Genomic DNA, 22511 nt, shown 5'->3' on the forward strand with positions numbered 1-22511 from the left:
GAGGAAAACGGACTCTAAGGAAGACAACACTCGGAGACGCAGGGTCCGAGGGTGACAAAGCTTTATTTACAGTGGTGCAATTGATGCAAACAGCGAACAAAGGTGAGAGGTGCTCAAAGTGCTTACCATTACCCAGAATTGCTCAATGTAATCAAGGACAAACTCAAAAACACTCTTGAGGGCTAGCGGCAGCCTAAATAAACTTAAAACACGCTAGAAACTCTACTCCGGAACATGAACTTAGAACATGATTGGGAATAACATTAGCTTTTTTTTTTTGGCCACCTGTCCGGCCACACCGAGAGGCCGAGGGCACCCCAAGCAAGCCCCAGGCTCCAGGCCCTGACAAGCAGCCACCAGGAGTGAGCCGGTGTGTACCTGGACGCCCATCCCCAGACACAAAGAACCACCAATGCACCGATGTCTGAGGGCGTCTGCCACTGGCAGGGGGAGTGGTGGGGGAGATAGGCCTCCATACCTTGGAGGGCCTGAGATGTCCCCAGAGAGGTGGCGTCTGATACCCGACCTGACATATAGACACAGACAAACAGGCACACACAGATACAAACATCCATTCCCACCCTCATGCTCTCATATGCAATTACTCAACACTCACCCAACGTGGAGACAGACATAAATAGACACACTTATATACAATCACACTCCCCAAGCATACTGTAAACCCCAGGTCTAGGTACCCTTGCCCCTGGAGGGGGAAACTGCACCCATAACATTAGCTTTGAGGCACACTATGTTTCATAATACTTCGCTTAGAGACACACGGGTTTAACTCAAAGATTCATAACCTTTTTACTGTTAAACACACATGGCCGACTTGGCATTTCTATGAAACAAAGCTGTAAAGAGCACTAGAAGTGTCCGTGGGGAAGCCGTGGGGCTGTCGTGGATGGGATGGAGAACCCGACACTGGGTAATCTGCCAGTGCAGGAACTCCTGGGGACGGAAGCAGAGGTAAGGGTGTAGTCACTAAAAGTGGGGAGAACAGGTGTTAGATGCAGGACGCGGCAAGCTAGTTCAAAAGCACTCGTAGTGACAGTAAACAGTCTTACTCATGTGCAGGCGGAGGCGAAGCTTAGAGGGGAGGTGGTCCGGGTGAGGGGAGATGGTAATCCTGAGCGCTGGGCAGGGAGGCAGGCAGGTGGGCACGGAGAAACTGTGAGCAGACCAGCGCTTAAATCCAAACAAATTACAGCAGCAGCTTGGCAAAGTTCAGAGGTCCTCTGAGAGTGGAGAAAGCACAAACGTCAGGAAACACATGAAACAACTATGAACAGATGAAACTGGGAACTGGGAAGGCCCAGCACTCGACTGGACCATGACAGTTGGATGTCAGAGGTAGACAGATGTTTCTCCAGCTGTTGTCTTTGTGGCTGGTAGTCTAGAGTTGTAGAGCAGCATTGTTTGGGTAAGGTTAGAGCAGAAACAAAGACATTTATGAATCAGTCTCTTTTTCTCTTGCTCTCTAACTCGTCTGTAAACATGTTTACTGACGAGCCTAAAGCCTACAGCTGTTATTTACATTATTATGTAAATAACAGAATAATTTAAAGCAAAAATTGGGAAACGTAAAGTCCGAAGTCTTTATATTAAGGGCCATCAGTCAAACAATATTGTTTGCTCTGGGTCTAAACAGAGCGTGTTGTGTGTGACGTCTTCTTTTGTGCATGCGGGCCGCTTTGAGCGTTCACACTAGTGCGCGTTTGCTGTCGCATTTTATTTGTAGTGTGAACAAGCAGACAAAAAAATCAGATTTGATTAAAAAAAAAATTGGAATTGAGCATTAAGACCTGCAGTGTGAACGTAGCCTTAGTGTGTAGACACATAACATACATCAGCTTCAAAGTGTGTCAGCAAAATGTCCCAGTTCCCATAAACACACTCTTAATTTTTGGAAAGCCTTTTCGGAAGAGTTGAGGCTGTTACATCTGCTAAGGGTGAGCTGACATCATATGAAGGAGGGGAAGGGGAGGGTTGACAAGTTCTACAGTTGAATGAAGGAAATGTAGGAAGCCTCGATTGGGAGTGTTTAGTTTCAGCGAGCGGCTGAAAGTCAAACCTATTCTTACAGGCAGTTTTTTTCAGAGATTTTAATCTTTTATTTACCAGTGGCCCCTTTATTTCATTACCACGTTTTAAATAAAAACGTTTAATGCTCCTTTACTTTTAGTGCAGGGCACAAAATTCAAACAGTTCCACAAAGAAGATAAAACAAGTTATAGAGGTAGCACAATGCATTCACATGATATTTTCTCATCTCTTGGCTGATGTATGTATGATGAGTATGTATGATCCAAAGAACAATCAAGAACAGGAGTGGAAATATTATTCTTTGGGGCATTTTTTAAGGGTAAAAGGGTGAAAGGGAAACCAAAAGCTTAACAAGACAAAGTGATTTGAAAGATATTGTGATGTATGATATACTGTATATACACTACAATTGAAAATTTCTTTTCACTTCACAGGTCTGCCTTGTCAGGGTTCATTTGAGGAATTTCTTGTCTTCTTAATGGCATTGGGACTATCAGTTGTGTTGTTTAGAAGTCAAGTTGGTACACAGCCCTAACTGTTTGACACCTGTTAGAATTTATATTATGGCAAGAACCAATAAGCTAAGCAAAAAACAAACAAACAGTCCATCATTACTTTAAGAACTGAAAGTCAGTTGGTCCGGAAAATTGCTAAAGCTTTGAATATGTCTGCGAGTGCAGTTGCAAAAACCACCGAGCTGTATGACAAAACTGGCTCACAATGAGAACTGCCCCAGGAAAGTAAGACCAAGAGTCACCTCTGCTACTCAAGATAAATTCATCCAATTTACCGGCATCATAAATCACAAGTTAACAGTACCTCAGATTAGAGCCCAGATAAATGACACACAGAGTTCCAGTAGTAGACATATCTTTACATCAGCTGTTCAGAGGAGACCTGGGTTGGGTTTTTTATGCCTTTAGGGTCAAATATCTGCAGAGAAACCACTACTAAGGAAAAGCAATACGCAGAAGAGATTTGTTTGGGCCAGAAAAACAAATGGAATGGACATTAGACCAGTGGAAATCTGTGCTTTAGTCTGATGAGTCCAAATCTGAGATCTTTGGTTCCACCCACCATGTCTTGTTACAACCCAGAAATGGATGGTCTCTACATGTATGGTTCCCACTGTGAAGCATGGAGGAGGAGGTGTGGTGGTGCTTTGCTGGTGACACTGTTGGGGATTTATTCAAAATTGGGGGTACACTGAAGCGTGGCTACCACAGCATCCTGCAGTAACATGCCATCCCATTCAGTTTGCATTTAGTTGGATCGTCATTTATTTTTCAGCAGGACAATGACCGTAAAAAACACCTCCAGGCTGTGTAAGGGCTATTTGACCAAAAAGGAGCATGATGGAGTGCTGCACCAGATGGCCTGGCCTCCACAATCACTTGACCAAACACCAATTGAGATGGTGTGTGATGATATGGACTGCAGAGTGAAGGCAAAAGGGCCAACAAGTGCTCAGCATCTCTGGGAACCCATTCAAGACTACTGGAAAACTTTTCCAGGCAACTACCTCATGAAGCTTATCGCGAGAATACCATGAGTGTGGAAGAATCAAAAATATAAAACATGTTTTAAGTTATTTCATACTTTTTTGTTTATACAGCTGTATACAGCTACAAAGCTTTCTGGTCAGTGTATACAAAAGTTTGTAGCTACAAAAAGGCAGCATGCAGAGACTCACATTGGCTTCGTGAACACACAAGGATCGACACACGATTCAGATGATGTTTGTCTCTTTATTATCTGGGCATGCAGTGCTTTCGGGTTAGGCACCAGTGTTCTACATCTATCTTAGCTTTACAGGTGACTGCTGCTCTCCTGTCCTGATGTCACTAAAGTAGGAAAACCCTCATTAGCCTGATTTTCTCCACCTGCCCCATCACTCTTCTTGGCACTGCCGCTTGAGTCCGCTGCACTACCCCTCCCCTGCAGCAGACCCAAAGACCACACCCCTGCCACAGTCTTTTAGTGAGAGGGCTGCTTTCTCTCATACATTATGTTCACTTGCTATCAGCTATCGTTTTTGTTTTGTAGAAGCTAACATCTTGTAGTTTCTCACACTTTGCATATTTAGCATGAGGCTAAATTTCACCCTCAGTGTGTCACTGGCAACCTGGTGGATATTAAAAAGTTAAAATAAATTACATTTAAATGACTAAAAACTCAAATTTGAATCGGATTAGGCAAAGGTTTAAAGTAAAAACTTGCAGTCATTATTGTAATATGATCCCTTTAACCTCTCTGCTCTTTGTTTGTTTCTTTCTTTTTGTTTGTTTGTTTCTTTTCGTCATTCAGATCAGAGAAACATCACAGCTCTGTCCAGAAAGAGTGTCATTTTGCCATGTGGAGCTCCAAGCAACAGCAAGGTCAAATTCATATATTGGAGTAGAGCTGACCTGGAGCCAGAATATCTCCTTGTTGTCCGGGATGGGCAGGCTCTTCTAGATACCCAGCATCCATCTTTTAAGAACCGGGTGGATCTGCAAGATATACAGATGAAAGATGGAGATGTGTCTTTGATTCTAAACAATGTGAATACAGCTGATGATGGAACATACCAATGTCATATCTTCATGGAAGAAACACGTTCATGGAAGCTCAGCATCATCTACCTGAGTGTTCCTCTGAGTAAGTTGCTCTCCAACTCATCTGTAAACGTGTCATTGGTACGGTTTTTCCTGTATCAGCCACTTCTCTCTGATGCTGTGCAGGGTCGCCCCTTCCATGATGGTTCCTCTTCTTTCTCTGGTTTCTGCTGCCTGAGGTATTTGTTGAGTACCTGGTCAACTTTGGCTATTTTCCTCATGTACTCATGTACGCCAGAGGGGGCTGCACCGGCGTGCCCGCCGGCTCTGCCGGCAGCCAGCTGTGCCAGAGTGAACCGAGTTGCAGGCCCCGAGGCCGGAGGCCCGAGGGCCCCCTTTGCTCCGGAAGAGGCCTGACCGAGCGACAGGCACCAGGCCCCGCCAATTAGCCACCGGGAGTGAGCTGGTGCATACCTGAGCGCCCAGCCTCGGACACCAAGAACCACCAATGCACCAACCCCTGAGGGCATCAGTTACCAGCAGGGAGTGTGGTGAGGGGAGATAGGCCTCCACACTTGGAGGGCCTGGGAGTACCCAGGGAGGTGGAGTCTAAGACCCAACCTGACATATAGACACAGACAAACAGGCACACACAGACATAAACATGCTTTCCCACCCTCATGCACACATATACAAACACTCAGCACTCACCCAACGTAGGGACAGACATACATAGACATGTACACACAATCATACTCCCCAAACATACTCTATGCCCCGGGTCCAGGTACCCTCGCCCCCAGAGGGGGAAACGGCACCCAGACCCAAGATATGTGACCCTTTCCCCCGGGGTGGAGGCAAGCAGACCGCCCCAGGCTCCGCAGTAGCAGGGAGGCCAATCGGACGGCCAACACCTCCTCCCAGCCCCCCGCCCCGATGGCTAGTAGAGAACGGGGGTGTGTGAAGACCCCATACCTCCCTCCTCCCGCTCATGTGTAGTGTTGCTGCGTGTTGTTCTAAAGTGCATTTAAAACAAGGGAGGGCATGGTGCTGCTGCCAGAGAGCAGCAGGTGTTAGCACGGCCCCTCCCGAGAACCCTCAATGTCTACATGGATTTAAAATTGAGAGGTGGGCACCGGCGCCAGAGGTAGGGTTGAATACACAGACCGTCCTCTGGACGCCGTTAACGTGGTCACCCTCAAGGCCCTATATATATATGTGTGTGTGTGTGTGTGTTATGAGAGTGTGAATAATGTGGATGTCTAAGTTGTGAAATAAAATTGAGGCGCAGGTGGCCAGAAGGGGACAGAGGGGGGGGAATGCCTCCCCTGCACCCTGGTGACACACCCGCACCCCAAGGCCCTACCTGTGTGGGTGGGTGTGGTGGAGCGGGAAGAGGGAGGCAGCCGGGGATGGGGAGGAAAAGAAGGGAGGGGCAAGATGCCCCTCCTTAGGGCCAGCTCCCCGGCTGACCCCAGTAGGCACCCCCGTCCTCTAGTACCCACCAAGGCAAGGGAGCCCAGGCCCATCCAGACCGGGGCCTATGGCAGCAGCACCGCTAAGCCCTACAGGACCTGGGGAAGCCCACCCCACCCCACCGCAGAGGAAACTATACCCACCCCAACATTCAATCATCTCCAGACTACACAAGACAACAGACACCCAGGTTAGGTTTATTCTCCACCTCTCCTGTGTCTTTTCCCCACCTGCAGAGTGGATTTCTGCTAGGATGGAACAACCTCCCTGCCAGTTGAAGAGTCCCCCAGTTAGGCCGATGCACCAGAGGCCCCCTGCGCCAGGGCTGAGCCCCCGTGCACCCACCCGCCCACAACCTCGGCGACACACCGACGAGGACCGAAGCCCCAAGGCCCAGCCAGAGCCCCATCACAGAGACGAAGCACCCCCGAACCCCAAGCCCCCCCGCCTGCCCCGGATCCACTCAGGGGCAGCCAGGCTACCAGGCCAGTAACCTACGTCCGCCAGTACAAACCATCCCCCAGCCCCGCTGCACGCAGCCACGAGGAGAACACCCTCTAAGAGCGACCAGAGCCACTCACCAGGTTATGACCACAACCCCCCGCGTTGAGCCCTCCAGGGATAACGTCTCTAGGGGTTCTCCTGGCGCCCTAAGCCCGTCGCAACCTCCACATCAACCACAATAGCGAAGGCAGGACCAAACCATGACCCCCCACCCCCACTAGGTGATGAAGCCGATCAAAGGAGCCCAAAGGGATTGATCAAATGTGGTGGCAGAGGCTGTATCAAGACTAATGTGATCTATTAAATGGTTTTTATATTGATTAGAATTAAGATTATTTTTATTTTTCCAGTTAAGGAGGACCATTTTCTTGGCAATGCATAGGGCTGTAAAAACAATGTGGGCTGTGTTTATTTCTGCAGTGACCTCATCCAAGTTGCTCAGCAAGCACACTAAAGGGGAGGCTGGAATGTTACATTTCAGACACTTTGATAAGTCTTCACATATCTCACGCCAAAACTTCTGCACTGGTGGACAGAACCAAAGGGCGTGGATGTAATTGTCTGGTGTATTGCCTTGACAGTGTGAGCAGTTGTTGGAAGATGTAAAGCCCATCTTGAACATCCGATGACCTGTATAGTGCACTCTATGTAGTATTTTGTATTGTATTAATTGCAGACTGGGATTTTTAATCAATTTAAAGGTTTTTAAGCATACCTGAGACCAGAAGTTTTGGTCTAAGCTGACTGATAAATCTGCTTCCCACTTTGCAATAGGAAGGGATATTGATTCATCTATTTTAGAAAGTGTTCTGTATATTTTAGATAATAATTTGGGGGATTTAAGAGTAAGAAAGTGTACCGCACTTGGTGGTGTTTGTAATTCAGCTTGACTGAGGTTAAATCTCTTTTGTCAGTGGCTTCTATCGCCTCCTTTGGCCAGCTGATTATCCCAACAGAATATCTGGTGACCAGCAGGGCGTAGGTGTTGATTGCCCAGATCTTGTTATTATTATTCAGCTGACTCCTCAGGACTTGCTTTACTCTCTGGATGTATTTGATTGTTGCGCCTTTCCTAACGGCCTCATTAAGGTTCCTATTTGTGTTTCAGATGCCCAGGTACTTGTAGTTGTCCTTACTATCTGCAGTCTTTCCTTCTGGTAGTGGAATCCTCTAAGTTCTGGCTATCTTCCCTCTCTTGGATGCCATCTGATAATACTTCTCCAGCTAAATGACATTCCAATATCTTTGCTGTAAATCCTAGCAGTGTTGTCCACTGTATATTCTGTTACTCCAGGCGGCAGCGTTACGGTTGCCATGGTCACAGGGTGACGCGTTCTCTCTGCGACTGTGTGTTTCCTGGGTGAGAGAGTGCCTTTTTGTTGTTGCTGTTGTGCTAAGCTATGCCGAGCAGTTGGGTTAGCGGTGGTGTGTTTCTGTTGGAAAATAAACGGCTGTGCTCCCTGGAAACTCAAGGAAGCAAGACCAAACGACACCTCTGTCTCCTCCTTGTCTGAGCTCGCCACAATATGTTTGGCTATACCCTCTATGTTTGGTAATTCCATGCCGGTGGAAACCCAAACAAACGCATTAAGAGGCCCTAATGCCTCGCGTCTCATAATGACTTGAAAAATATTTTTAAAAATGATTTAATATGACGGCAATAGGCAGAGTATTACAGGCATACCCCTAAAGAATGTAGCCTCATGGGCAGTGTAGTCCGTGCTGCGGCGAGAATGGACTGCCATACACGTTATGTGTCTGTGAGCGAGGGAGGGAGAAAAAGGAGAGTGGAAAAGTACGAGTTGTCACCGAGCAGAAACGGGAGCTGGAAGCATGTAAATATAATAATAACCACTGCAGCCCAGAAGAGTGCCTGACGAGCCCAGTTGTAAGTAAGCTATTAAGACTCCACTGTACACTGTGTTCGTGTTTTCCTCCGAAACAATAAGCAGCCTTTCAACGCCTCTCTCTGTCTCTCGCTAGCAAAGTTGACCCAGACCACAAAGTAAACCTATTTTTCGGCTACGAGCCCGACACGAAACCCAACGTACTAGCCAGAGCTGTCCCTTTACTACAGTTCGGAGCCGCGGACCTTCAGTAATAGTAATAAAGCACACAGCAGTAGTACATTCATGTAGTTGTAAAAAGCATGATAATACATTAAGTAATCCAAAGTATTCAGAATACGTTACTCTCATTGAGTAACGTCATAGAATATGTTACAAAATGGCATGTATTCTGTAATCTGTAGTGGAATACATTTTAAAAGTAACCTTCCCAACACTGATTATTTTGCCTTCCATGTAGAGGAGGCGGCTGACGATTGCTCCATTCCATAGTCAGTACCTTTAGCCAGTCTTGTCAATGATCTGGCTAAGGGTTTTCAGACTTATGCAGAACAGCAGTGGGGACAGAGCATCTTCTTGATAAATCCCAAACCTGTGATTTTTGTTATTGGCTTGAAGTTGGCCTCTTTTGTTTTTTCTTTTTTTTTACCCAAATTCCCATCAAAATCCTGATGAAGGCTGTTAGGGTCCTGTTAATTTTGTACAGTTCTAAGCATTTGACTATCTTGTAGTTAAGGTCCGGCCACCAGATGCTCGCCCTTGAGCACCCTCCCCGGGCCTGGCTCCAGGGCGGGGCCCCGTTAACCGTATCCCGGGCAGGTCTAACCGTTCCCTCGATCTTTTTCACATAAGGGTTTTCTGAATCACTCTTTGTCTGGTCCGTCACCCAGGACCGATTTGCCATGGGAGACCCTACAAGGGGCGCTTATGCGCCAAGTGGCAACTCACAGTACTCAGCTTTCTTGGAGTGTCTGGGTAGGGTGCTGGAGGGTGCTCCGCCTGGAGACCTTGTTGTTCTACTGGGAGACTTCAATGCTCATATGGGCAATGACAGTGAGTCCTGGAGGGGTGTGATTAGGAGGAATGGCCACCCTGATCTGAATCCTAGTGGTGTTTTGTTATTGGACTTCTGTGCAAACCACATTTTATCCATAATGAACACTATGTTCAAACATAAGAGTATCCATAAGTGCACGTGGAACCAGGATTCTCTAGGCTGCAGGTCGATGATCGATTTTGTAATCGTATCACCAAACCTGTGGCCATATGTTCTGGACACTGGGGGAAAGAGAGGGGATGAGCTGTCAACTGTTCAACACCTGGTGGTGAGTTAGACCAGGTAGCAGGAGAAAACGCTGGACAGACCCGGTGCCCCTAAACATATAGTGAGGATGCACTGGGAATGCCTATCAAAGGCCCCAGTCAGCGAGATGTTCATTGAGACATTGACATCGAGTCCGAATGGAGAATGTTCAGCACCTCCATTGCCAAAGCTGCTGCATTGAGCTGGGTCCGCGAGGTGGTTGGTGCCTGTCGTGGTGGTAACCCCCGAGCCAAATGGTGGACACCAGAGGTGAAGGGAGCCACCAGGCTGAAGAAGAAGTCCTATCGGGCATGGTTAACCTGTAGGACTCTGGTGGCAGCAAATAGGTACTGACACGCCAAGAGGAACGCGGCTTGGGCAGTGGCTGAAGCAAAAACTCGGGTGAGGGAGAGGTTTGAAGAGGCCTTGGAAAAAGACTTTTGGACTGCCTCGAAAAGATTCTGGCAAACAGTCAGGCAACTTAGGAGGGGAAAGAGTTGCTCTACCTGTACTGTGTATAGTGCTGGCAGAGCGCTGCTGACATCGACTGACAAAATTGTCAGGTGGTGGAAGGAATACTTCGAGGACCTCCTTAATCCCACTGGCACGTCTTCCGTGGAGGAATAAGGGTGTGGGGACGAGGCGGATGACCCGCCAATCTCTGGGGGTGAGGTCACTGAGGCAGTTAAACAACTTGTTGGGTCCGTTCCCACAAACCCCGATAGTTCTAGGGACTTATTCATCATGAATGAAAACAAGACAGTCAGCGATCGATCGATTACTTGCGCAAGGGAGGCCTCGTCTATGTCCAGCATGGAAGTGACCCCGATGAGGGCCTCCTCTTGCTGGCTTTTATTGACAAACTTCAAACAATAGTTTACAAAACACCTCCCCTCGCAACCCCCTTTGGTTACAAAGACAAGGCACTGTATGTATGTATATGCAGGTATGTGTGTGTGTGTGTGTGTGTGTGTGTGTGTGTGTGTGTGTGTCCTCCTGCTGACCAAAGGGTCGTAAACGCAGGAAGCTTACATCAAAGGAAGTAGATCTTCCAGATAGGATGTATCTGCAATAAAACCTCCCCCAACACAAAGTGGTTAGAGGTGCTCAGGATCAAAGGAATGGCTTTGATAATACTGCTTGAACTAAGACTGTACAAATTTAAGAAACACAATGGCAACATTCAACAATTAGACCTAACATTTCCCCCCTTTTTGTCATTGTATATACTTAAATTTCAACTTATGCACCCTTTGTTTGGACAGTGTCAGTGTAGATTTCATTCATACACAACTCCTCTTCATTCACCTTCTATCGATGCAAAAGTTCACAGTTAATACATGTAAGCAGTTAACCTGCTTCTCATTGATCTCATACACAGTAAACTACATCCTATACGTAAGCAAATCAGTGTCAACAGTCCAAAAACAGGAATTAATATTTTCAAAAGAAAATGCCACCAAGGACCAGACATTAGTCAAGCTCTCCAGCTTTGTGGTACATCTACTCCTGTCATGCGATTCATTATGTATTCCTGCAAGTAAACAACTGAATGTAATAGTCAAAAAGAATAATCAACCTGGTCAACACCCTTCTTTATGACTCCTATCAACCCCCAAATCTTCTCACTGTAGGCATCCTGTGGGGGTTAGAGTCAACTGGTAAATTATCCGCGTTTACAACTTCTCCTGTCCTGTTGTCACCACAGGAAAACCTTTGTAAAGGAAATTGGATCAAGGTGTTTTGATCTTCTTGGCTCAAAACCTCAACCAGCTTGATGTAGATGTAGATGATGTAGATGTAGACAAAGGGCTTCTCTGTTTGCATCCTTCTTGCAGAGGACACAAAGAATAGGTGACTTTGCTCAGATTTCATGGTAAATCTCCAACTTGGACTAATCCATTGCCCTTCATACACATAGGCAACTGGCCTATTTCCAGTTCATTTAGCTGTTCAATGTCCTGCAGCAAGTCAGATACTTGGAGTCAGACTATCAGGTCTGTCATACCAGAGCAGTTCACCTTCCCAGCTACTGGTGAATCAACCGTCAGGTTCAGAAGTTGAAAAGTTGGCAATGTTCCAAGTATGTTTACTCCTGGATGTGTTGCCAAGGCAACCAAACAAACTGTCTCACTCTCAGTGATGCTATATGGCCACAGTCCAGAAGAATGTGTAGCCAGTGGCATCACAAGCATAACCATTGGTCTCGTTCTTTATGTGAGCGGTTGTGTTCACAAACTGCCACCAGTAGTTGTTGAAAACCCCATGCGGGTACTGGGTGTAGTTTGCTCTGTCCCAGTGCGCTCCTGTCATCCCACTCAGGGTCCACAGGCACAAGAAGGCGCACAGCACATTCCCAGCCATCTGATGAGTACCTGTGGCTCAGTTGGTTTCTTCACCGGATTGAGACGAGGGGCCCTGGAGGCTTTCCCCCCCCTTTGTACCCGGTCTTCCTGCCACTTACCCCGAGCTGGCCTGGATGTGTGTCACCTTCTTGCAGTGCGCTTGATGTATCCAAGTGTTTCTTCCAGCAATCTTCACTGCTGTGGTCGTCATCAGCAGCATCCGATATGGACCTTCCCACCGTGGTCTGGACCAGCACTTCCTCTCCATGGGCTTATCAACATCCAATCTCCAGACTTCAGACTCTGCTCCTGTGGAGAAACAGAATCATCTGGCAGATCATTTGTTCTCAAAACGTCTTTATTTTTAAACATTTTAAAGCATCTAATCTGCTAATATGCTCTCTCTTCTGCTCTTCTATCATCACTACAGAAGACTAGAACTCTAAATGCTCTAACATATATAATCTCAAAGAATCAGACCATTCTCTGTTGGAGTAATCCTCATGTACATCTTAACTAATTCTACACAGTATAACCATGTCCTGGTGTCTCTTCCATTGACTTCCTAAGTCTTAACTTTACTGTTCCATTAGTTCTCTCTACCAACCCTGCACTTTGTGGGTGATATAAACAATTATGTTATTAATGTTATCCCTAGATGTTGTGCCATTAATCTAATCACTTCATTTACAAATTGTGGACCATTATCACTATAAATGGTCTCGGGAATCCCATGTTCCAAATGATTGCAACATATCATACATGACCTGCAAAATTTTTTTTTAAGGGTATTTAATCTTAAAGTATAAACTACTCATTATCTCCCTCCTGTTGCGACATGGCAAAGCCCATGGCGCAAAATAGCAGCAGTCTTATACAAATTCTAAGGCAGTATTGGTTTATCACACAGATAACAAACACCATCCTACAGGCTCGCTCCTACTGTAAGTCACAACTGTTTCCCTGCAGTAGATGAGTGGCCCTGCATGTCTGCCAGTGCATCCCGCATAATAGCCAACGTCTGCTGGCGGTGCACTGCTAAAACGTTAACACCATGTTCTCCTAAAGTTGCCTCTTTCGCGATCTTATCTGCAAAAGCATTCTCTAATGCATCTGGATCTTTCCCTCACATGTGTGCTACACATTTACAAACGGCAATTCTACTGGGTAATAACACTGCCTCCAGCAGATTTTGCAAGAGTTTGGCATGTTCTACAGGTTCCCCTGTAGAGGCTGTCACACCTCATCTCACCCACTGTACCACGAAGAAATGTAATGTAGCAAATGCATACTGGCTATCAGTGTATATCGTCACATCTTATTTCTCTGCAGAATTAGACACTTCCGTTAAAGCTAGCATCTCTGCTACTCAAGCATATATAAAACATGCTAGTTGTCCTGCATAAATAACTTTCTCACCATCTACTACAGTAAACCCGTTTTAGTCTGTCCCTCTACTGTTGTAGAACTCAACCACCAACAAACCAAACCTTTCCCTCACCAAGTGGCACATCTGTTAAGTCATCCCTCGGCTTATACTCCTCTCTACGCGCTGTCTACACTCATGAGAAGTGCCCTCTTCCTTCGTTGGCAAAAGGTTTGACGGATTCAGAATTGTGCATCACTTTATGGTTATATGTGGTTGTGAGAGTAACAGTAACATTAAAGACAAGTGTCTTGTAGGTGACGGAAATGTAATTTTAGTCTGCAGTAGTAGACATCTACCTCGTGTGAAACTAACAATGTCAAAAGGTGAAATAAACTATTTCCTGAAACATTGTACAGCTTAGGCTGCTGCACATACTGATCTCACGCATGGAGGTAAAGCACAAGCAACTAGAGCTAATCTTTTAGGATAGTAAGTTACTGGCTTCACTTGTGGAAAAAAAAGTGCTGTTAGTTATATCACAGTCACCTGGCATTTATGCTATTCACAGAACCACAAGTCCATCGCTGGACCTCCTCTGCGCTGTCACTTTTTGGAGCTTGGCACGCTCCCTCAAATCCTCATGATTCAACGTTGCTGAAGATTTTAAAGGCAGAGCACGTCGTACACCTTAGTTGTCTTCCTCAACGTCAACGTCGAAACTCTTTCATTTTATTTTAAGATTTTGCTGTGCAGAGTCTCCTCATGACGATCTCCTGGAAGCTCAGTAGCACAGCTCTCTGTGCTGAAGGCGATCTCTGATCCTCCTGAAGACTCTCTCCAGGCCTCAGCTTCCGTCTTGTGGACGATCCTCTCAGTCACTTCTCTCGTCATGGCATCTCACGACATCTGCAAATTAAAATGACACTCCTCTTGCCACATGGCTTCCGCCACGTGTCAACTCCCCAATGAGACATGTACAAGAATGTTGCACATTCTCCCTAAAACACTCTCCAGGGTTTGTCCCTTGGAGCAGCTTCACTCCAAGCTGTAACCCTGTGTAAAAACATTAGTCAGCAATTAAATGTTTAGCTTGTCTAACTCTCAGCTCCACCTGGAGCCTGTATCCTGGAAGACAAATTCGTTAAATCAAACTTCACATTTTCAACCGACTATAGATCAAAGGAATAATAATAAAGTATTCAGCATAAAAGACAAATATCATGTGCAGGTTTTCTCCAATCATTAAATCACTATTATTATCACAATTTGTCCCAAATCATGAATCATCCCAATTTATTCCACAATTTAATCGGTGACTTTCCTTAAGCAACGTCACTCCACTCATTTTATCACTATGAGCTCAGTAGTGGCCAGCTAATGAGCCCATATTCAACTATTCTGTAACCACTGCACATTTGTTCAATTGTCACTTGTCTGTCTGTGCTGAATCCTTTACAAGCACTCTTAAAGAAAAACAACATTAGCCAAATACACGGTTCATCCTGGTGGTCAGGTGTCGGCCATCCAGATTCCAGAGAAGCTGTGAAAAGTCATAAAGTTAACACTCGCTGTAGAAAAAGTAACAATAGTTTCATCACAGTATATCTCAAACTGTATTCACTTCTCCCCTGTAACATTCATATTTTCTCCACAACACAGTGTAATTTCATCATCAACACACAGCCTGTAACCACAGTTTTCTTCACACAAAATCTCAGTAATCCTGTGGTAGAAAAAACACATTAAGTTGTGTCCTGCTATAAATCACATGATCAAATCACATGATTAACCATCTGCTGTAAAAAGAAATGTTAATGTTAGCGCTGCGCAGGTGTATACACTCTTTCTCACAGTAATCTCTGTGAGCAACACAAAGTAGTTAATAACACACCCATGGTGAATTCACAGACACAGAAAATTTTAAACCAAAAGGTTAAATTTGCAGAGTTCACATAGTCATGTGACCCAAGTTTCCTCCTGTGGTCTCCTTCTGCTCCTGCAACAGAGACACACAGAGATGCATCCACACCTTCGTCAGGTGGGGGTTAACCTCACACAATGGTGTTGTCAGTCAGTCTTGTCAGCTTTTGTCAGTCAGTTAGTTAGTTCCCCATTTATTTTAAAATTCTCACTCATTCACACAGTCATCCATTCTTTCTCTTTGCTGATTGTGGAATTTTATCGTCGCATTTTCATTTTCACCCACAGCAAAATAACGTCATTTCAAAAGGAAAAAGAAAAACTTTAAATTGGATTCCCTCTCTGAATCCTTTTTGACAGGGACTTGTTTTCTGATTGTCCCAAATAAGTGGCTTTCTCCTGAGCTCATTTTAATTTTTGGAGAAGCTCACTTTGCAACAGTTTTCGACGACGAGTCGTATAGCTCTTTTATTCTAATCGTGGATATCTGCTCAAACAGAGATCATCAAATGAAACTTTCAGTGCACCATGAAAGTAACAAAATAAAAAGAAAATAAAGAAAATAAAGGAAAGCAAAGGAAAGAAAGACCTTGTTAAGTCATGACACGTGTTCTTCATGCCAGGGGGATAAATCGTAACAACCCATTTGGCAGGCTCAACTTAGTAACAAAAGACAAATCAACAGCTAGATCAATCTCAAACATTCATCCAATCAGTCACACACACAACATACAGCATAACCCTGTTGTCTCATCACATAATAAGTTTCTTCTCATGTAACCAAAAAAATGTTTGCCGTGGTAAAACTTCTTCATACACCAGAAACTCACAATCAGCTCACTCAGTTAAAACCCCTCATCAGCATTCTGTTTTCCTCTATGATGCAGTCATCTGTCCTCCTATAATATTCAGTCCACTAGTCTATGTATCACTTTCATCTTACTAGTGACTTGGACAAGATGACAAACAGAATCTCATGCATGAATCTCAAGATGCTGTCTGGTCTTCATGAGTATCATTTATTGTGTATATGCATGTAGGGTTAGTATGGTTGATGTATTTTCTGTATGTTTTTGTGTTCCTCTCATCACATTTTCATTAATCTCATCACTGCTTAAAACAACACAGATCTCTCTCTCTCTCTCTCTCTCTCAAACAGAAAGTAGCATTACAGCTGTTTCAGGCTGAGAAACACCAAACACTCTTCGTGCTATCATTCACCACACAAATTATGTTATTTCTTTGTCCGCTGGGCAGGTGACCTGCAGAATCACGTCTGCCCCAGCTGGATACCTTTTCACACACACCGTGACGTCAGACACACTCACACTCACTTCTGCTTAGAGCACAATTTCACTTCATTCATCAACGATCCACACGCCACGTGCTGCCCAATAAAACTTTGCAGTGTATTTCATCCTCTTTCAAGGCAGACTTAAACACCATATGTTTTTTTTCTGTTGTATCAGGGATGGATATGTGGTTGCAACGTTTATGTTCACTTTCTTTCCTTTCTGTCTCCTCTCCTGCCTAGTCTGTTTTGGACTCAACGCTGCTCCTAATGCCTCTCCATACTCAGCGTTTAGTCTCTCCTCCACCTCTGCCTCTCACGCTCTTCTCTGGCTCTTTTTTTCTGCTAACATTCTTGCTCTTTCTAATGCTTTTCCACGGTGTTGTTCCACAACTTAGCGACTGCTAACTGCAATTCCTTCCTCTGCTTAGCTGTCCCTGTTTTACCTGCTGCACTTAGAGTTATTCTTTCTACAAGCATTTTACACTGAACTTCCACTAATATCCCTTCAAATACACCAACAACCTACATACTGCATGCTGCCCGGTGAATATTTCTCCATAAATTTTACATCCCCTTCTAAGGCAGCCTTACACATTTTATTCTCACACAAGACAACAATCAGCCACACTCACGCAGACCACGTCTGGCCCGCACACACACAACATAGGCCTATCGCTTGCGTCTACACGCACAGCTAGCGCGCTCTGTTGAAAACTCTCAAACGCCCCAAATGGCGGAGAATTCAACCGTCGGACACTCTCCAAACGCCCCAAATGGCGGAGATTCCAACCTTCGGACACTCTCCAAACGCCCCAAATGGCGGAGATTCCGAACACTCCTCACGGCGGAGCTACCGAACCTAGGTTATCTCCACGCCCCACACGGCGGAGAAGCCTGCGTCTCTCTCACGCGGCTAGCGCGCTCCCGTACCTGCGATCAACGCAGGGTCACGTAGCCGCTCTCTAAGGCCTTCTGTACTCACTGTTCGTGTTGTTTCCGTTCATGGGAAGAGTCTCTGTATCCCGTCAATCGCCATCCATCCCGAGGGGAGTTCAGACGCAAATTATCCGGCCTGGTGACAAACAAAGCACCAGGACTTTCCGTCCATCATCCCAGACGTTGCGGTGGCGTCCTCTCCCTCTCCCCGCGGTGGATGCGATGTGTTAGGCTCCGGCTCCGAAGGACCAAATAAATGTTGGGTCCGTTCCCACAAACCCCGATAGTTCTAGGGACTTATTCATCATGAATGAAAACAAGACAGTCAGCGATCGATCGATTACTTGCGCAAGGGAGGCCTCGTCTATGTCCAGCATGGAAGTGACCCCGATGAGGGCCTCCTCTTGCTGGCTTTTATTGACAAACTTCAAACAATAGTTTACAAAACACCTCCCCTCGCAACCCCCTTTGGTTACAAAGACAAGGCACTGTATGTATGTATATGCAGGTATGTGTGTGTGTGTGTGTGTGTGTGTGTGTGTGTGTGTGTGTGTGTGTCCTCCTGCTGACCAAAGGGTCGTAAACGCAGGAAGCTTACATCAAAGGAAGTAGATCTTCCAGATAGGATGTATCTGCAATAAAACCTCCCCCAACACAAAGTGGTTAGAGGTGCTCAGGATCAAAGGAATGGCTTTGATAATACTGCTTGAACTAAGACTGTACAAATTTAAGAAACACAATGGCAACATTCAACAATTAGACCTAACACAACTCCTTTTGGCAGAGCCCCTGGGGTGGATGACGTCCGCCCTGAGTTCCTGAAGGCTCTGGATGTTGTAGGGATGTTCTGGTTGACATGTCTCTGCAATGTTGTGTGAAGATCAAGGGTGGTACCCCTGGACTGGCAGACTGGGGTGGTGGTCCCCATTTTTGAGAAGGGGGACCAGAGAGTGTGTTCCACCTATAGGGGGATCACACTCCTCAGCCTCCCTGGCAACGTCTATGCCAGGGTGCTGAAAAGGAGAGTCCATCCGTTAGTCAAACCTCGGAGATTGGAGGAATTACCTCAGATATAGGAGAATGAGCCTTTTCAATTAAGGCTCCTAAACTTTGAAATATGCTGCCTTTAAATATTAGACAGGTATCTTCCTTTCCTGTTTTTATGTCGCTTTTGAAAACACACCTTTTTTGATAGCGTTTAGACTGGTGTGAGTTGATATGTTTATATGTGTATTTTATCTGTTTATGTGAGTTTCAGTGTTTTTATCATGTGTTTTACTCCTGTGTTTCTGTACAACACTTTGGGCAAACTTTCTGTTTTTAAATGTGCTATATAAATACATTTGATTTGGATTTGGATGATGTGGTTTTCATCCTGGAACACTAGACCAGGTCTTTATCTTCTCGAGAATACTTGAGGGTGCATGAAGGTTCGCCCTACATGTGTTTTGTGGACTTGGAGAAAGCATTCGTGTCCCTCGGGGTGTCCTGTGGGAGTTGATGCTGGAGTATGGGGTGTCGGGCCCATTGCTACGGGCCATTTGATTCCGAGTGTGAAGCGGCGGGAGTGAGGATCAGCACCTCCAAATCTGAGGCCATGGTTCCCAGCCGGAAAATGGTGGAGTGCCCACTCTGGGTCGGTGACAAGTTCCTGACCCAAGTGGAAGAGTTTAAGTATCTCGGGGTCTTGTTCACGAGTGATGGGAGAAGGGAGCTGGAGATCGGCAGACAGATTGGTGCTGCGGCTGCAGCGATGCAGACGCTGTACCGGTCTGTTGTGGTGAAGAGGGAGCTGAGCATAAAAACAACACTCTCAATTTACCAGTCGATCTATGCCTCTACCCTCACCTATGGTCACGAGATGTGTGTAGTGGCTGATAGAACGAGATTGCGGATACAAGCGGCGGAAATGAACTTCCACCAAAGCGTGGCTGGACTCTGCATTAGAGATAGGGTGAGAAGCTGAGCCATCCTGGAGGGGCTCAGAGTAGAGCCGCTGCTCCTCCACATTGAAAGGAGCCAGTTGAGGTGGTTCAGGCATCTGACAAGGATGCCCGAACATCCTTGTCCGATGCCCAAACTGGGCATCTCTTGGGTGAGATGTTCTGGGCATGTTCCACCGGGAGGAGGCCCCGGGGCAGATGCAGGACAAGCTGAAGGAGGTTGCTGGGGAGAGGGAGGTCTGGGCTTTTCTGCTTAGGCTGCTGCCCCTGCGACCCGGCCCTGGATAAGCGGAAGAAGATGGATGGATGGTAGTCCGTCCACAGATTAGCCAGTCTGATGTTACAGTCTTGAGTTGAATTGAAAGAAAAGAAAAAGACTGAAAAGACTGAGAAACCAATTTTGAATACACAAATATGACTGATATATGTAGAGCAGGGGTAGGCAACCTTTCTGATGATGAGTGCCATCTAAAATTTCTTCAGAAGTCAGTGTGCCATATGATTGCATTAGCAATAAATTTAATAACGCCACCTTCTCAGATTAATTCACTGCGTGTTGTGCCCAGGGATGGACTGGGAGAAAAATATCGGCCTGGGCATTTTGGCTAGAGACCGGCCCACCAGGTATTAAAGCCATAAAGCCTTTGAATGAAAACAAATGCTGTTGTGACAGTGATGTATGCTGTCTTGTTGGTATATGTATGATTTCTATACATTTTACATCAGATAAAAACTTTGGTTGTAAGCTTCAGATAATTATTTAATAAAAGCTAGACATTTTAAATGAGAATAAGAAAGTATTTCTTTTTGCCTCCTTTCCCTGTTAATGCCCTACCTGGCCCCCTGGCAAAACTTTGCTAGACCCGCCCCTGCACAGTTGCCAGCTGTCAGCTATGTAAAAAAGGATCCTGGTGTTATTTGTCTCTCAGAAACAGTTCATAACTTCCCTTCAACTCATTCATGTCACCTAAAAGGTAAACCTGTTTCTACATCACCTGTTCAGCTCTGATGATTCAGTAAGGACATCTCCTGGTTTCATCTGCATGTTTCCCTCTCACCACATATCCAAACCGACATCATGACCAGCAGCTTTACAGCTGTGGCTCCAGCAAACATCAGCTGATACTAGAAATTAATATTAAATAAATTCTAACAACAGCTGATCAAGCTTAAAAGTGCTGCTGTTGTTTAGCGCGACATCTGCTGGTTTCCTCTTTCTGGCGCAAAGTGGGCGATAAATAAACAAGAGAGAAAAGCCGATCAGCTGATCATTGATCAGTTTCATGGTTGAAGTAGCAACAGGAGAGAGAGGGGAGAGAATGAGAGAAGAAGAGGCAGCTGGGCAGCGTAAAGACACAGAAAAACTCCAGCTTTGTGTCTTTTTTTTCATTCTAGCTGAAATCTGGGACAAACTGTGTTCCTTTTCAGCTCAATACGAAAAACGTATTATTTTCTGTGAATATGGGATGATTCCATTTTTTACGGGACGGTTGGCAACCCTACTAACTAACCTTATGAATAAAATAAAGTTCACTATCAATAACATCACAGCACCCACCCAGCTGTATAGAAAATCCGTCATGCTAGCTAACATGCAGTACGAGTTATTGTAACTGACTGTAAAATGTCAGCACAACGAAAATAAACTCCACCTAAACTTGGTTTATATCTGACCCAGATAGACTGCAGGTCATAACCTCTTACCTGAAGTTCAGTTCAGCTGATACTCGGACCGGCGGCTGCCTCGGGTCTCTCCTCCTCCTGCCTCCCCTTTCCCTCATCCACCTGCTGGCCTCCACCACTTGCTAATGTTACTGAATCTGTGGAAGCTACGCCATAGCCACCACCAAACAACTGAGCTATTTTTACACACAAATAAATAAATAAATAATCGGCTCATAAAAATGAAAAATCACCATCGGCCCACTGAGCAAATACCCGGTATGCCCGATGGCATGTCCAGCTATGGTTGTGCCATCAGTTAACCCTGCCTAGGTTTGCCGACCCCTGATTTAGAGCATATATTTTGTTTATATGAACCAATCCTGTGACTCTCTACTAGGAAACCATCACATATGATGTATGTCTGATTTTAGAGATATTAATATATTTGTGTGCACTCCAGCTACATTGTCATGGTTTAAAAAAAGAAACATTTTTTTCAAAGTATATTATAAATTAGCTATGATTTTTGTAATATTGCAAGAATTTTGAAATAAAGGTCTGTCGTCTTTCTGTGTTAGTTTCCTCTGCTTTTGTAGTAGAATTGAATAGAAGAAATGAAGTGTACTTTTACCTTTAACCTCTCTATTGCTTCCTCTTTCAGTCCATAAAGATGCCACAGCTGAGTCTGGACAGAACGTCACTCTGACATGTCGAGCTCCAAATAACAACATTGATGTTTTAGAGTGGAGCAGAGCTGACCTGGACACAGAATATGTCCTTTTGTACCGGGATGAGCAGTTTGATACAGACAACCAGCATCCATCTTTTAAGAACCGGGTAGATCTGCAGGATAGACAGATGAAGGATGGAGACGTGTCTTTGATTCTGAAGGATGTGACGATTAATGATGCTGGAACATACGAGTGTCGTATCTTCATGAGAGGAACAAACCACAAGGACAGTAAACCCATCAGTAGCGTCACACTGGGAGTTGTGCCTCCAGGTGAGTGAGTAGAGTTGAGTGTGTGTGTGATCAGAAGCAAAGCTGCTTCCTGGTTGTTGATTAAACTTTGTAGAAAGCAGCTGGTCTGAGTGATGTGATCAGAGTGCAGTAGATAATGACAGCAGTTTAAATAGTCCAGCTGCCTCAAGTAGTTATTGGCGGTAAGTGATTATGGCACCTAAGCTTTCACAGAAGACTTTCCACACTTGTTATATAAACGATGGGACCCCAATGAGACGGTATATGAGATGACATGCTCTGGAGATGAACTACATGGTTAGTTAGCAACTTTGCGTCACTCTCCTGGAAGTAGCTGTGGA

At 45.4% G+C, this 22511-nt stretch overlaps 1 protein-coding gene and 1 long non-coding RNA gene across 4 annotated transcripts in view; one reads left to right on the top strand and one right to left on the bottom strand.

Annotated features, from left to right (window-relative positions):
• Positions 1–22511, top strand: part of LOC102078781 (hemicentin-1) — a 48918-nt gene that overhangs the window by 13323 nt on the left and 13084 nt on the right. For all 3 annotated transcript variants that reach the window (XM_019356933.2, XM_019356934.2, XM_019356935.2), the window contains 2 exons: positions 4357–4689; positions 21850–22191. In XM_019356933.2, coding sequence (XP_019212478.1) covers positions 4357–4689; positions 21850–22191 — 675 coding nt within the window. The remainder of the gene's footprint in view (positions 1–4356; positions 4690–21849; positions 22192–22511) is intronic.
• LOC112846345 (uncharacterized) lies at positions 651–4760 on the bottom strand. The gene is made up of 3 exons (XR_003219278.1): positions 4620–4760; positions 4458–4541; positions 651–1241 (listed from the first exon to the last, which is right to left on the bottom strand). It is a non-coding gene; the product is annotated as an uncharacterized LOC112846345 (long non-coding RNA).

Source organism: Oreochromis niloticus, linkage group LG3, assembly GCF_001858045.2.
Source record: "Oreochromis niloticus isolate F11D_XX linkage group LG3, O_niloticus_UMD_NMBU, whole genome shotgun sequence".
In the NCBI taxonomy this organism is placed as follows: Eukaryota; Metazoa; Chordata; class Actinopteri; order Cichliformes; family Cichlidae; genus Oreochromis; species Oreochromis niloticus.